The sequence below is a fragment of the Rhinopithecus roxellana genome, chromosome 1 (assembly GCF_007565055.1).
Source record: "Rhinopithecus roxellana isolate Shanxi Qingling chromosome 1, ASM756505v1, whole genome shotgun sequence".
In the NCBI taxonomy this organism is placed as follows: Eukaryota; Metazoa; Chordata; class Mammalia; order Primates; family Cercopithecidae; genus Rhinopithecus; species Rhinopithecus roxellana.
In genome coordinates this window covers 89,678,288-89,694,780 of record NC_044549.1, presented here as the reverse complement: position 1 = coordinate 89,694,780, position 16,493 = coordinate 89,678,288, and the positions used below count along the sequence as shown (strand labels likewise).

General features: G+C 45.5%; 1 protein-coding gene across 1 annotated transcript in view; it reads left to right on the top strand.

The window, feature by feature from the left end:
• The window catches only part of SRGAP3 (SLIT-ROBO Rho GTPase activating protein 3), a 267,671-nt gene that overhangs the window by 141,053 nt on the left and 110,125 nt on the right, over positions 1 to 16,493 (top strand). The window contains exon 3 of the mRNA XM_010369901.2: positions 5,986 to 6,148. Within this exon, the coding sequence (XP_010368203.1) occupies positions 5,986 to 6,148 (163 nt within the window). The remainder of the gene's footprint in view (positions 1 to 5,985; positions 6,149 to 16,493) is intronic.

The following is a 16,493-nucleotide window of genomic DNA, read 5'->3' as shown; positions in this document are numbered from 1 at the left end:
TACTGCTGTGCTGAGTACCACCTGTGGGCCTTCTTTCTTCTTTCAGTCATGGTGAGAGCCTGCCTAGTACCACTGTGGCCAAGGTCACAGATACCAGCTTTCTACAGAGCGACTTTTGACCCTGGCTCTGGTCGGTTCAGCCCAGCCTTTTAGACTACAAATGACCTGCCCCACAGGAGGAAACCAGGGCTAGGAGAAGGTAGGGGTGCAGAACTAGCAGTTCCCATGCTGGGATGGACCTAGAGAACGGGCCGCTGATCGGACGGCAGGCCTGGGACAGCATCTCAGAGAAGGCCGGGCTGCACATTGTCTCATCTTGCCCTCTTTCAGGGAAGCAGGAGGGGAGGTGCCGCTGCGGCTTGGCCCTGCCCCAGCCCTTCAGCCACAGCCTTGCCAGGCTTCCCGGGGATTGACCTCTTCTGCCATGTGGCCACAGCATTTGTAAAGCCTTCCTTGTTGTTCTGTGGTTTTAAATAGCATCCAACTCCTTGCTGCTGGCTTCCATGTTTGTCTCTCCAGCCCCAGTAGCTCCATCTGGAGGCCCCACGGCCTTTTAAACTCATCCTGTTCAACTTGAAGTCATCGTCCTCCCTCCCCACCCCACCCTTGACCTGCTCCTCTTCATCTCCACAGAGGCTCCTTCTTCTCCCCCACGTGCCCAAACCAAAAACTGGGGAGTCATCCTGGACATCTTTTGCTCTCTCCCAACTTCCAGCTCCAACTCCATCCCATCAATCTCCCTGTCCAGTCAATTTCCTACCTAAGCCTTTCTTGAATCCCTCAGTTTCTCTCCCGGCCCCCAGCTCTGCACAGCAGCCAAGAGTGAGAGTTTGAAAGTGCAGTTTTACCCTTTCACTCCCCTCCTCTAAACACTTCAAGGGCTGCTTGCTGACCTCAGGACGGAGCTTGAACTCTAATGAGAGTTATAGGCCCTTTGCCAAGTGGCCCCTGCCTCAGTCTCCATGTTCACCTGCTGTCCTCACTCTCCTACCCCAGAACACCATGCTTGGGCCCCCTCCCTACCTGCTTCTCCCTCTCCTGCTCCTCCCTGGGCCTTTGCTCATCGCATTTCTCCCCTTTGAAGGCTCCTCTCTGTGAAACTCCAGTCCAACCTTTAGTTCTGTCTAGAAAGTGTTTCCTCCAGGAAGCCATGCATGCCCACCTCACCACCAGATCTGGAAGGAGGCTCCCCTCTGTTCCCATGACTGCATTGATGAGGCTGCCTCATCACTTTTTGTTCCTTGTGAATCTCCTTACTCAAGTGGAAGACTTGCGGGGCAGGGTCTTGCAGCCTTGGTTGCTACTGCACTCGCAGCACCTAGTCCTGCTGAGTACAGACACACAAATGCAAGGAGTGAACGAGGGCTGGAAGGAATCTTCGCAGCAGCTGCTCACTTCAACTTGAGTCTTCGGCTTCTTTTGGGTAACATCCTCCTCCTTGCCTTGGCTCATTGTGCCTCCTGCAATTCTGTCTTATACCACACTGCCTCCTGGCTTGCAGCTTCTGATAAGGACAGTGCTGTCCTCTCTGCCCTTCCTGTCATCTCATCTTTCTGGCTAGATGACCTAGTTAATGGTCCCCAAACTGTCCCAGCAGTTCCCCATCAGTTCCAGATCACTTGTCTTTTTCCTTCCCTCTGAAACTCACCTTCTGGCTGTGGCTTCCATAATTTTGCACATTTAATTCCCTGGTGCTGTTCACTTCTTGCCTCCCAGGTTCAGCTAAGCCTCTGAAGTAATTTAGGTAACAGCTCAATTATCCCATCTCTCTTTTAATCTTTCCATTTCCATCACCACCTAGGAAGCAGTGAAAATGAGACAAGCAATGCATTTTCTGTCCAAACCTACTGCTCCCCTTGTAGTTCTTATCTCAGTTCATGTCATCAGCATCTACCCAGTCACCTGAGATCTGAGCCTCGGAATCACCGTCTGCTCCTTCCTCCTCTCTCTGCTGTTTCCAGGAAGTTTCCAAGAGGATCTGCTCTCCTGTTGAGAAGTCTCTCAAGAACATCCTTCTCTGGCCACAAGCCACACCCAGGCCTCACCATCTCTCTTTTGAACCAAGATTACCTCCTGCCTGGTCCTCTTACCATAAGCCCCATATCCCTGCTCAACCACCAACCCACCTACCCATCCATCCCTTCATCCTTCAATCTGCCTTCTATGATCATGCCAAAACACATGTTGGTTATATCCTACCTCTGCTGAAATAACTTCCATGGCTCCCCACTGCCCATAGCAGACATTCTTATTTATTTTAGAAACTGGGTCTTGCCTATTACTCAGGCTGGAGTGCAGTGGCATGATCATAGCTCACTGCAGCTTCCACCTCCCAGGCTCCAGTGATCCTCCCACCTCAGTCTCCCAAGTAACTAGGACTACGGGTGTGTGTCACTACGCCTGGCTAATTTTTAAATTTTTTGTAGAGATGGAGTCTTGCTCTGTTGCCCAGGCTGGTCTTGAACTCCTGGACTAAAGTGATCCTCCTGCCTCAGCCTCCCAAAGCCCTGGGACTCAGGTGTGAGCCACTGCACCCGGCCTAATGCAGGCATTCTTAGCTCTGGCTGCACATTAGAATCTTCTAGAGAATATAAAAATATGAGTACCATGTGCTACCCTCAGAGATACTGATTTTGTCTTGGATGGGGCCTGGGTCTTGATTTTTTTTTTAAAAGCTCCCCACGTGATTCTAATGTACAGGACAGGTTGAGAACTACATGATCTAAAAGATAAGGGGTCCCACCCACTTAGTCTGGCAGTGTCCCCCACAACTGGGCCTTTAATCTGTATCCCCAGCTTCATGTCCTACAGTCCTCCACTAACACACTCAGAATTCCAGCTCTTCTGAGCTACTTCACTATATTTGTACCCACTGTTCCTTGTACCCAGAATTCCACCCTCTCTCTGACTTCTGATCATTTGGAAAACTCCTACCCATCCTTCAAGACCCAGCACAAATGCAACCTTTTCTCATGGGTCTCTCTTCCATAGCATCTGCTACATGGCAGGCACGTTGCTGGGTGCTGGACATGATGACACAATGGAAATGATCCCTGCTCTCAAAGAGCTCACAGTAGGGTAAGGGGGAGGGATGGAAACTCCTTAAGGTAGAAGTTCTCTAACTTTAGTATGCATCCAAGTCACCTTGAGGGCTTGTTAAAACACAAGATTCTGGGCCCAGCCCTAGGGCTTCTGAGTACGTGGTTTGGGGCTGCCCTGAGAACTTGTATTTTCAAGTTCCTAAGTGATGCTGCTGCTGCTGGTTCAGGGGCCACACTGAGAACCACTGCCTTAGCGTGTGGTCAGGGGAGTGTTCTCTAGGGAGGTATTATCTAAGCTGAACCTAAAGTAATAGAAACAGGCATTCATGAGAAGAGCAGGGACTGTGGTATTCCAGATAGAGGGAAAAGCATGAAGGCTCCAGTGGGAATAGAAGGGGCCATGTTCCTGGTACCCAGAATGCACTAGAGAAGAACGATGCCTTTTGCAGCTTCTCCAGCAGAACCCATGCTCTGCGTGTGTCTCTGTTATAGACTGGAACCACCTTCCTCTCTAATTCTTTTTTTCTGATGCAACCACTCAGCAGTGAGCCCCTCCAAGGCAGAGTGTGCATCACGGCCACCTTTGGGTGCCCAGAGCCCACCCAAGACCTAACACAGTAGATGCTGAGGGATTCTTAGTTGGAGTCTAATTGTAGTGTCCTGGCTTTTTCTCTAGGCTATAAGCTAAGGAGAAATCTGTTTGTTTCACAGCAGTGTTTTAAATGCTTCATCGTCCCCTCTTTTCCTTAGGTAGTTCCCATCCTTTATCTAAATCTAATTTTCTTCTCTCAAATTTCTGCTGCCTAGATAGATTTTTAGCACATTTGGTGAGAAAAAGAAAAATTCCTTGAATTCAAGGTAGCCCTCCCCCACCTACCTTCCCAAGCCCCAGGAGATAGGGAGAGATGGGTGGTGGGGGTTGGGTAGGGACAGCAGTTCAGAGGTCCTTCTGCTTGGCTTTGGTGAGGTGGATGTGGTCATAATGGGAGTCAGCAGAATTGCTGTATTAGTCCATTTTCATGCTGCTGATAAAGACATACACAAGACTGGGAAGAAAAAGAAGTTTAATTGAACTCACAGTCCCACATGGCTGGGGAGGCCTCAGAATCATGGTAGGAGGTGAAAGGTACTTCTTATATGGTGGTGGCAAGAGAAAATGAGGAGGAAGCAAAAGCAGAAACCCCTGATAAACCCATCAGATCTCATGAAACGTATTCACTATCATGAGAATAGCACGGGAAAGACTGGCCCCCAAGACCATTCCCACAACATGTGGGAATTCTGGGAGATACAATTCAAGTTGAGATTTGGGTGGGGACACAACCAAACCATATCAATTGCCTTCCTCAAAAATGCTAATAGTGGGAGGCTGTGTTTTCTGAGAGCGGAACCTTGGCCAGCTCCTGGAGGTGGTCCACACTCAGGACATGGGTGGGACAAGGCAGGCCTGGGGGGACCCTTGAGCTTTCCAACATCTCTCTTCACACTGGAAAGGAGTCAGGGAGAGACTCTAGGTCAGAGGACAAGAGCTTTAGCACAGATGCCCTGCGTGGCAGCAAAAGGTTATTGGTTTGGTTTTGCTTTTGAATCGCCCTTTCTCTTCCTTCCTGGAGAACAGGGTGTATCCACCCTTTTCTGAGGCTCACAGAGGGGTCTTTGCAGATGCAGATGGTCCTCAACTTGACCATGGGTCGACTTCGAATTTTGAGAATTTACAGTGTTGTGAAAGTGATACACATTCAGTATAAACCATATTTTAAATACACATAAAACCATTCTGTTTTTCACTTCCAGGATAGCAGTCAACTAATTACATGAGATATTCAACACTGTATTAGAAAATAGGCTTTGTGTGCAACGATTTTGCCCATCCGCAGGCTAATGTGTTCTGAGCACGTGTAAGGTAGGGTAGGCTAAACTATGATGTTCCATAGTTTGAGCTTACTAAATGCATTTTCAACTCAGGATATCTTCAACTTTTGATGGGTTTATTGGGATGTAGCCCCAAAGTAAGTTGAGGAGCATCTGCAGAGCCAAGAGACAGATTTTCTCTGGTCACATTAGCATCCTGAGCTTTAGGAAACAATAGTATAAGGATCTGTGTTTCTCAGACTTGAGTGAGTATCCGAATCCTCTGGAGGGCTTGTTAAAGCCCAGATTGCCGGCCCACCCCCAGGGTGCATGACTCAGCAGGTCTGGAGTGGGACTGGAGAGTCTGCATTTCTAACCAGTTCCCAGATCATGCTTTTGCTGCTGGTCTGGGAGCACACTTTGAGAACCCCTGCTTTAGCATCACACCCAGCTAGAGAGTGCTAATAACCTATCAGTCACTGCAGGACAAAGGGTTTGTCTTGTAGGTACTTGCATTTTCCTTAACCCTTCCTCCTGAATACAGAATCTGAACCCTCTTAGCCCCTTTCCCAACAGCTCCATGGAGGGGCAAAGGCATGTGTTTCCAAGAGCCCAAGAGACAGAAGCCAATCCCTAGGGAAGAACAAATAAGTCAAGAGCCCAAGAAAATTACAGGGGTTGAGGGAGGCAGAATGGGGGAGTGGAAGTATCTACTTTTTGTTCTTTCTGTTGCATAGTTCCAGAAATCATACAAGTATAATATTTAAAACACAATTGGTTTAGTATTTCTTAGCCCCAGGGGAGGTAGCTTCTTCCCAGAAGGTAGAGGTACCTGGAGCAAGCACCACATTCAGCGGAAGAGTAGAACCACATAGGCATAAAAGACCTGAGTTCTGGCCCCAGTGCTGGTCTGTGACCTTGGAGGATCCCTTCAGCTGTTGCAGCCTGTTTCCTTAGCTGTATAATGTGTAACAACAAGACTGACCTTGAAGGGGCACTGTGGCAGTCAAAAGAGCCGAGGTGGGTGACAGCATAAACCACTGTTTGATTACAGTTCCAAGGTAGCCAACCTGAGCTTTCTTGGTTTCCACAGGAAGGACCAGTACCTCCTCTCGCCTGTGAACTGTTGGTATCTGGTTCTGCATCAGACCCGGCGGGAGAGCCGAGACCATGCCACCCTCAATGACATCTTCATGAACAATGTAATCGTCCGCCTCTCCCAGATCAGTGAGGATGTCATCAGACTCTTCAAAAAGGTGGGCAAGTAGGCTGCCCCACATGTCCCAGGTCTTTGCCGCAAGCTGGCCCATGGTAACACTATACCAGCCAGGGTGGGATGTGGTTTGGAGATAAGAGAACAGGAGGGGCGGGTGCATTGAAGGATGCAAGTGGCTGAGAGCTGAGCCCATTTGAACCCTGGATGTGCCTTTTAAAGAGTGTGTGGTCTTAGCCACTTCAGCAATCAGTGCCACAAAAATAAAAACTTTTGCATGGCTAGGTAAGTAGTACATGTTCACTGTAGAAAATTTAAAAAAATGGAGATGAGCACATACACAAAAATTAAAATAACCTGAAATGGCATTGTTTGGAGATAATCACTTTGATATCCTAGGAATTTCTCTATGTGTGCAAATGCAAATACATTTTCTGAGAGTGCTTAAATGTGTATATATTCTAGTGTACATATGCATTTTTTCCAAGTCAGATCATAATGCATATATGATTTTACTACCTGCTTATGTCACCTAACAAATTACATAACACTATATTACATTTTCTCACATCAATAAGTATATTTCTGTAACATTTTGAATGGTTACATAGTATTTCATTATATAGATGTACCCTAATTTATTTAATCTCTTATTGTTGAGCACTTAAGTTTATTTCTGTTATTTTACTCTTATAAATAACACTGCTGTGAGCTTCTTTGTCACATTCTCTGTTACTTTCTTAGGATCAATTTCTGCAGTGGGAATTTTAGAGTTGAAAGTATGCTCATTTTTAAGGCTTTTGACAGTGTACCCTATTGCCTTCAGAAAGGTTTTACCCATATGAACAACCAGAAGCTGAGTGTGGAAGGAGCACTGAGGTCTCTGTTTCCCATGTTCCTTGCAGTGCCTGGCATGTACAAGGTGCTGTGCAAATGTTTGAACTAAACTCACTTTTGTGAATTTCAGTTTCCTTGTCTGTAAAATGGGCAAGTTATTTAGCCTCCGTGAAACTCATCCTCTTTGTCTATCCTGCAGGGTTAAGGTCAGCTACTTCCCAGGAGGGTGAAGGTTAAACAAATGGTGTGCAGGGAGAGTGGCATTATTACAAAGTGGTTTGGGATGTGGCCTCTGGGTCCAGAATTCTTAAGTTCTTGGGTTCATAATCCTGGTTCCATCATTTATTAGCTGTGTATCTTTGGGTTTGTTACTTCAATGCTCTGTGCCTCCGTTTCCTCCTTTGTGAAATGGGAATAGAGATAAATACCCATGGGCAAATGGAAGGATTAACAGGCTTGTTGTTCCTGTGTACAGCGTGGAGAGCATCACCTGGCACTTAGTAAGTGCTCATGAAAGCTGACTATTATTATGCAGATTTAAGGGACTATTATTACCAAAAGAATCTAGCTCATCTCTTCTTGCCAGGTGCCAGTTTCAGGGGTTTGGTGACCTGAGATTGCTAGAAGCACAAAGAGGACAAGTTGATTGAAAATATAATCATCTCTCCATGGTCTGCGTTTGGATTGTCCACTTTGAGGATTACTTCTATAGCAAAATTGTAATCGCAGGCTAATTTTCTCCTGCCACACAATATGCTTCTGGTCTCCTTCTGGGGTTGTGTTTATGAAATGTGGGCTAACTTTCATATTTGCATAAGCAAACATAATTAGGAAGGTAAATACAGTGCAAAGAAAAAAAAATTACACAGTGCTTTGCAAAGCCAAACTGAAGTGATCCAGACGTCTGCAAGTTTGGAGTGTTGGTTCCATTCCCAGCCCCCGCCTGCTGCTGCTGTCACATCTTTTTTCCTGGGTGGGAGTGACTCACAGAGAAAGGGTCATCAAGGCCTTTAGGAAATGAAGGGTCTTTTTCCTGAGCTGAGCCCTGGGACAAGTGAGATAAATCTTTTCAGTTCTCATTTAGGCTGACAGCAGCCTGACTTGTGATGGAGGTTAACAGGGTGGAAAATAATGAAAAAAATGTCTACAGCTGAGCTCCTGGCTGCCTTGTTACCAGGCCTGTGCCTGTGGAACAAAGGAAATAACCCAGCCCATAGGGGTTTGGAGAGAGGCACGGACAGAGCCTGGCTGTCTGACTTTGCACAGCACGGCCCCTTTGTGTTGCATCAGTTATACCTAATTTCAGAACGGTGGCCGTCACTCTTTACATAATAATAGTTCCCGCAGACCTCAAAGCAACTATGGAGGCTGCTCTCTGGTCAGACTGGGGATCCGCACTCACTCCATTTTACAGGTGAGGAAGTAAAGTGTTGGGAGGCTGCAAGGAGAACCCAGACTTGGTTGCTTTGGGCCCCTTGTCATTACCAGCAGGAGGCAGCGTGGCTGGGCTTTTGGAGTTTGTTTCAGAACCGCCTATCACTGCACCCTGGGCAAGTCTCTCTAAGTCTCAGTTTTCTCATCTGGGAAATGGAGATGGTAACAATGCCAACTTCACAGGGGGCCGCTTTAATACGTAGAGGTGGGCCAAGTGTCCCCCAGCCCTGGTATCTAGTAGGTGCTTATTAAATGGTAGCTTGCCAGTGATCTCTAAGAACAGAAACCACTCCCCAGGTCTGAGCTGGGGTCCTAGGGCTCTACCAAGCCACATTCTGGCAGTGAGGCTGCAGGAGATGGGAGTGGCTACTAGGCCAGGTGTCTGTCCTGTGCCTATCTTCTGGCCTGGGCCTGGGCAGCTGCCCTGCCTGCCAGCCTCTTACTGATGCGGGAGGTGGTTTGACTTCATAACTTACCTTTTCATGATTCCCCATTTCCCATTTAGCAGTGGAGTCTGTTCTTATGACTAGAGGCAGCACTTCAAATTCCAGAAGCCCACACACGTGGCCCTTGCTTTAAGTGTGAGATGTGGATCAGCCACAGCAAAATTAAACTGAATGAGATCCGGGAGGCCATCTTTAGTGATCAGGACTCTTATGGTGGCAGACAGCAGAAATGCAGCTTACCCTGCTTTAAGAGAAAGAGGGATCTTACTAGTCATAAGCCTGGCTTCAGGCATGGGGGGCTTCAGGGGAACAAAGGATGTTACTAGAATTCTGTCTCTCTGCAACTCTGTTCCTGTTTTCTCTGTTTCCCTTTTTTGGGGGGAGGCTAGGGGGCTCTTTCATAGTCAGCCCCCTGCCATGTGATAACCAGAGGGCCCCTGGCATCTCCAGGCTTACATCCTCTCTGCTTCAAGTCCCTTTTCACAGAATGGGATTTTTTTGGTCTCTGATTGGTCCAGCACGGGTCACGTGAGCACACCCGGGGCTGCTTCTGTGGCTGCGGCGCTGCAAGGCTCTGCCTCACCAGGCCAGGAAAGGTACCCATCGCTGAAGCCAGATGCAAACTCAGTTCCACCTGAACCATGGGACTGAGAATGGGTGAGGGGTGGTTCCCCAAGAAAAGTAGGAGTGCCTTTACAAGAAGAGGGGAGAAATAAAACAGGAGATGGCTACTGGACTCTCTTTTCCAGGCCTTTTATCATCCTCTACAGCAGCTGTACGCCTCTGCTAGATGTCCCTCAATAAAGAATGCTCCTTACCTCTCACAATAGCTCATTCCATGTGGGGACATCCGTGATCAATAGAAAATTCTCCCAAATGCCGAAATGGAATCTTGTAGTGTTTTCGCTAACGGGTCCTGATCATCCCTAGAGGGCCAAACAGATCAGACCCACATCGAAACCTGTCAGTTGCTTGAAGGCAGGAATCGTGAGCATCCACCGGTCCTTCCTGCCTGTGGGCAGATGTCTCAGGCTCCTTCCATCGTCCTCCTGGAATTTGGCTTTGTGTTCTGTCCCCATATCAGTCACTCTCCCTGGTCATGCTTCAGGTCTCCTCTGACCGACAGCAGTTACTATTCAGAACCAGTCAGAATACTCTAGGAAGGTCTGAGCAGCTCAGGGCAGAGCAGGGCTGTCCAGACACTTTATTTCTCATAATAAGACCAGTGAAGGTGTTTGCCTCTTTAATGATTGTTTTACCACCTGATTGACACAGTGAACTCTCGGTCAGCAAAAAGTCCCAGGTATTTTTGTATCAATTGTTTTTTAATCCAGCCCTTGACTTCTGCTTTTGTGTTTCTTCATATTTACCCTTCTAAAACTTCGTTTTGTTAGATTCCGGTCAAATGGGATCAGTGTCCTTATTTGAGTGATTTTTCAAGCAGCAGGAGGGTAACTGCCAAGAGGTCCTAATTCCTCCTCTGTGGGAAAAGACTGTTTTGTAACTTCTCCATGTCTTCCTCCTCGGTGTCACCTTCTGTGTGTCAGTTCTTTGGCCTCCTGTTTGATTCTTCTCTGTCTTCTTTGTGAGAGGTGGAAAGTGGGGCAAAGCGTTGAGAATAAATTCACAGTAGAAGGGCCCCTGGAGTTGGGTGTTGGCATATGAATAAGAGCCTGCTGAATGGGGAAAGGAGGTTGGGAGTTCAGGGTCTGGAGAAAGGCAAGAGCCAGTGCGTAGAGTTTATTGTGATGGAGGTCGAAGGAAAAAACTCAGAACAGAGGCTGAAAAATGGCAGTGCACAACTGAGTTTGGCTCTGACGTATAATCTTCTTGGCCCATACTATGTTAAAAAAGATTAAGTTGACATTTAAGCATTTAAAGATTTCTCCTAAAATCACGATTTTGTGTTTCTCTTGCAAAATCAGAAGCTCTAACTATACCAGCCCCACGTGGACTCACACTTGGCATCAGCTAGCGGTAGCTGAGTGGCCGCCAGCCCCGTCAGCCTGGGCACGCTGTCTCTGCCACTCCACTGACCCTGCTATCATATTTTACCTTACGTGGTTCCTTGATTTTGATTCTCTGGCCCTTTGTACATTTGAGTTTGTGACCTCACCTTTAAACATTACCTAACTGTGGTTCTTAAATTCCAGCGTGCATCAGGATCACCTGGAGGCTTTATTAAATGCAGACTGCTGGGCCTCAGTCCCACAGTTTCCGATTCAGTAGGTTTAAGGTGGGGCCTCAGAACCTGCATTTCTAGCATATTCCCAGGTGATACTGATGCTTCTGGTCTGGGGACCATACATAGAGAATGAGTCCCAGTCCAACCTCCTTGTTTCACAGACGAGGAAACTGAGGTTCGTGTTTGGCAAATGCAGAGTCTGGCTCCAAACTCGGGTTTTCACCTCCAGCTCCAGGACTAAAGTCACTACCCCATGTGCTGCACCAGGTGGGAGGGTCAGTCCGCATCCCACTTGCTCTCCTTCTCCCCACTAACCGTTTCTGAAACTGGGTATTGAAGCCCATTCCATTTCCAATCTCATTCTGTTTTCTTCAGCCTCCTTAACAATAGCCATCCATTATTCTATGCTCTGATGCCTGCGGAATCTAATTACTTGCCCCAGCCGTGATGTGAATTTGATGGTTGGAAGCTGTGGTGTTAGGAGGAAGCGCTAATGAGGAAAGACTCTTTGCAGAGAAGCGAGGCCACGTGGGGGGCTTGTGTTTGAAAGCAGCCATTCACTGTGTGGCAACAAGGACTTGGTCTTGAGTGAGTTTTCTCGTTCCCGCCTCGAAGATGTCCATCGCATTTCATAAATAAATCAGGGCTTTTTGTGTTCCATAATTGCCTTGCTTTGTAACTGAGATCAAAAGCACCAGTGGCCTTGGATTCAAAGCCAAGTTTATATTTTATTTTTTGGTTGCATGAGAGAGTAGAGTGAGGGCGTGCATGCTGGAGGGTCCAGCTATGAGGCCTGCATGGGGAAGGAGAGGGAGAGAGCAGAGTGGGCACGCTGCCAAGGGATGAGGCGCCTTCAGCCAATCTCCACCGTCTCCCAGGGAGATGAAGTCGCGAACGGTCACTCTGCCAGTAGAGCCTGCTAAGCCGGTCATCATCAGGCACTCCCAACTCATTTAATAAACATATATTAGCACTAGCATGACAGTAGGTAAACAATAATTATAGATAACAAACAGTGAGCAAATGCCTGCAGTGTGCCAGGCTCTGGGCTAAGCATTCTATACACATTTAACTCTTCAAACCTAAGAGGAAGATGCTGCCATTATCCCATTTTACAGATGAGGAAACTGATGCCAAGAAAGGTGAGGTTAGGGTTTAAATCCAGATGTGTCCAACCCCAGAGTCCATACTCAGTGGTAAAGGCAGGTGCCAAAGAAGATAGAGCCAGGTGCAGTGGCTCACACCTGTGATCCCAGCACTTTGGGAGGTTGAGGGGGAGGATTGCTTGGGCTCAGGTGTTTGAGACCAGCCTGGAAAACAGGGACACCCTATCTCTACAAAAAATAAATTAGCCAGGCATGGTGGCATGTGCCTGTGGTCCCAACTACTCAGGAGGTTGAGGCAGGAGGATCATTTAAGCCCAGGAAGTTGAAGCTGCTGTGAGCTGTGATCACTCCATTGCACTGGGTGACAGAGTGAGACCATATCTCAAAAAAATTAATTAAAAAAAAGTAAAGTAGATAGATAAACGACTCAGACACAATGCCCTCCTCTCCCTCAAGGAGCTTCCAGTGCAGTCTGAAAGCCGAGACAGGTGTGAAGCGGTAACTCATTCAGATACAGCAGAAAGGGATGGTTATCACCACAGAAGTTTGTTCAGAGGGAGAAGAACTTCTAACCTGGGATGGGGAAGGTAAGAGGTGGGGGAAGCAGCATTTGAAGCTGGCCCTTCAGAGTTGTCCTGGGCTACAGCGAGGAGGCTGAGCCTTTAAACCCTCATGTTGGGTAGTCATTGGATGTGGGTTCCCTCTAAAAGAGGTTGTGGGCTTGGGCAGATGATGCCTGTGCAACCAAGGCAGTTCCAAAGTGGCTGACACCTGAGGGTGTCCATTGGCAGCACTTTCCTGCAGCTGGGGAATACGTTCCCCAGGCCTGAAGGGGATCTGAGTGGTGTGTCACAGCGCCCACAGCAGATGTGCAGGATTTAGGGAAAGTGGGAGATGGAATCCACACCAAAGCAGAAGCCAGTGGGAGGAAAATCTGGGTCCTGGATCATGAAGAGGTGGGTAGTCTAGTGCAGTGGCCAAGGCTGGGGCCAGACTCTGATTTCATCTCTGTCTTGCCACTTTCCTGCTGTGTGGGCTCTGCCTAATCCCTTAAACTCTCTCAGTTTTGTCATTTTCAAAGTGGAGCTAATAATAGCCTCCATCAAAAGGTTGTTGTAAGGACTAAAAAATTATGTAAAATGTCTACTCAGCACACAATGAACAATCTATAAATAATATTATAGCTATTAGGCCAGGCGTGGTGGCTTACATCTGTAACCCCAGAGCTTTGGGAGGCCGAGGTGGGAGGATTGCTTGAGACCAGGAGTTTGAGACCAACTTGGGCAACATAGCAATACCCTATCTCTACAGAAAAATTAAAAATTAGTCAGGTGTGATGGTTCATGCCTGTAGTCCAAGCTACTTGCGAGGCTGAGGCTAGAGGATTGCTTAAGCCTGGGAGTTTGGGGCTGCAGCGAGCCAAGATTGTACCACTGTACTCCAGCCTGGGCAACAGAGAGAGACCCTGTCTCTAATATATATATATAAAATATATAATTTCTATCTAATATATATATTATATGTTTATATAATACATAATCTATATTTATATATAAAATAATGTAAAAAATATATACTAATCTATTATATATAATTGATTATAATATATATTAGCTATTATTGGGATGATTATTTAGACTTTGAGAAGAAATTTAATGAGAATGAGATTGGAGATGGGATGAAGGAAGATTTTTTCAGGGCATACAGGTTAGACAAAGGGTCAGAAATAAGAAAATATGCTCAGGAACCACTCACTGATGAATTCTAAATGATGGTAGTCTTGCCTCTTCTTTTATAACCTCTAATTTCTTTTTCTTGCCTTATTGTCTTGGCTAGGACCTTCATCCAGTACAGTGTGGAGGGAAGTGACACCCTTGATTCTTAAAAGGCATGCTTCTGATTTTTTATCATTTAAGACAAAAACTTTTAGCAAATTAGGAATAAATAGGAACTCCACCTGATAAGAGGTATTATCAAAGCCAACAGCAAGTCACACTTGCTGCTGAAAGATAATTCAGCAAGATGGCTGCTTAAAGATTAATATACAAAAGTTAATAATGCTTCTGTGTGCCAGCCACATGCAATTAGAAAATGTCATTTAAAGGTATACATTAGAAAACAAGAATAATTGAAAACTGATGCCACTGCGGCCACAAATTAGCTGTATCACAGAAGTTTTGATAAGTGATGCTGTCATTGTCATTCATATATAAATATTTCATAATTTTCATTATAATTTCTTTGACTACAAATTATTCAGAATTAGGTTTGGGTTTAAAAAACAATTTCAAAGGTTTTGTTTTTAAAGGCTTCTTATTTTTAGTTTCTAAATATATTGGATCATAAGAAAATTAAGACAATAGAAATTTATTTTTGTTTTTTGTGTTTTGTTTTGTTTGTTTAGTTTTTGAGATGGGTTTCACTCTGTTGCCCAGGCTGGAGTGCAGTGGTATGATCATAACTCACTGCAGCCTCAAACTCCTGGGCTCAAGAAATCCTCTTGCCTTACCCTCCTGAGTAGCTGGGACTACAGGGGTATGCCACCACACCCTGCAATTTTTTTTTTTCAGTTTTTGTAGAGACAGGGTCTCACTTTGTTGCCCAGGCTGTTTTTGAATTCCTGGCCTCAAGCAATCCTCCCATCTCAGCCTCCCAAAGTGCTGGGATTACAGGCATGAGCCACCACACCTCACAAGGTTATGTGTTTTTTGGTATTTGTTGGAGCATTGGCCTTATCAGCTATCAAGGCTTCTTCTGGAGGAATAGACATTACTAGAGCAGGGCTAGACCAACTGATCAATTGGACTGAAAAGAGCCCAGAAACAGAGCCCTCCATAAATGGAAACTCAGTCAACGACAGTGGTGCATTACAGATCAGAGGGAAAAGGATGACTACGTAGTACATGGGGCTGATTCAACTGATTGTTTGTCCTTTTCTTATTATTTGTAAGAGCTGATTTTATACATACATATACATATACTTTCCTCATGTGGAAAAATATAAGGCTTTTACCTTAGTTTACAGAAATATATTCTGGAAAGCTTAAGGTGCTAAAGGTAAAAAGCAACACTTCAAGACTTTTGAAAGGCAATGTAGATTACATTTAATATTTAAAACCTTGGTATGGGAAACGGCTGCTTAAAGAAAGCATTAAAAAGCACAAACCATAAAAGAAAATATTGATTAATTTCATTATATATATAAAAAAATCTTCCATACAACAATAAATAAATAGAAAATGTGGCCAAGACAAGGAGAAGATATTTGGCATGCACAGAATCAATAAAAAGTTAATACCCAGAATATAAAATCAGCTCTTACAAATTAATAAGAAAAGAAAAAACAACCCAGTAGATACATAGGTAAGTGGTTCACACCTGTAATCTCAGCACTTCAGGAGGCTGGGGTGGGAGGGTTACTTGAGGCCAGGAGTTGAACACAAGCCTGGGCAATATAGGGAGACCCCGACTCTACAAACAATAATTTTTTAAAAATTAGCCAAGTGTGGGTGGTGTGTACTTGTGGTCTCAGCTACTCAGGAGGCTGAGGTGGGAGGATCTCCTGATCCCAGGAGGTTGAGGCTGCAGTGAGCTATGATTACACTACTGCACTCCAGCCTGGGCAACTGAGCAAGACCTTGCCTAAAAAAAAAATTAAAAAGTGAAACTTAAATGGTCAGTGATATAAGAAAAGATGCTCATAATTACTAGTAATCAGGAAAAGGTAAAAGAAAACAAAATGAGATGCAGTCTGACTCCCAGTTGGTAGGTAAAACAATCCTAAGTGCTGGCAAGAATGTGGAGCCTCAGGACCCTCATACATTCCCAGTAAACATGTAAATAAGTCCAGCTCCTTGAGAATAATCAGGCAGTATCTAGTAACAGTGCAGGAAGGGGTACAGACCTTTTGACCTGACAATTTTACTTCTAAATATAACCCAAAGATATTCTAGCATATCTGCACACACACAAAACTGTATGAGAATGTTTGCAGCAGTGGTGTTTCCAGTAGAGAAACAGAAATAACCTAAATGTCCATCATTAGGGAAATGGTTAAATAGGCTGTGGGTAGTTGCATCGTGGAATCTTATACAATAGTGAAGATGAGCTAGATCTACAAGTATCAATGTGAATAAAACTTGAAAACTTAATGTTGGGTGAAAAAAGTAAGGTACAGTATGATGTTTTTATAAAATTTGGAACACAGATGAATACTTTATATGGTTCATAGGGTTAGACACCTGGCTGAAATAAAGCTATGCAAATGTAGAATGTGTAAGAATACACAGCAGTCTCAGAATTGTAATTGAGGAAGGAGGGAGGAAGGAAGGAGACCAAGAACATTTCCAGTGTATCTATAACATTTTGCTTCCTAAAAAT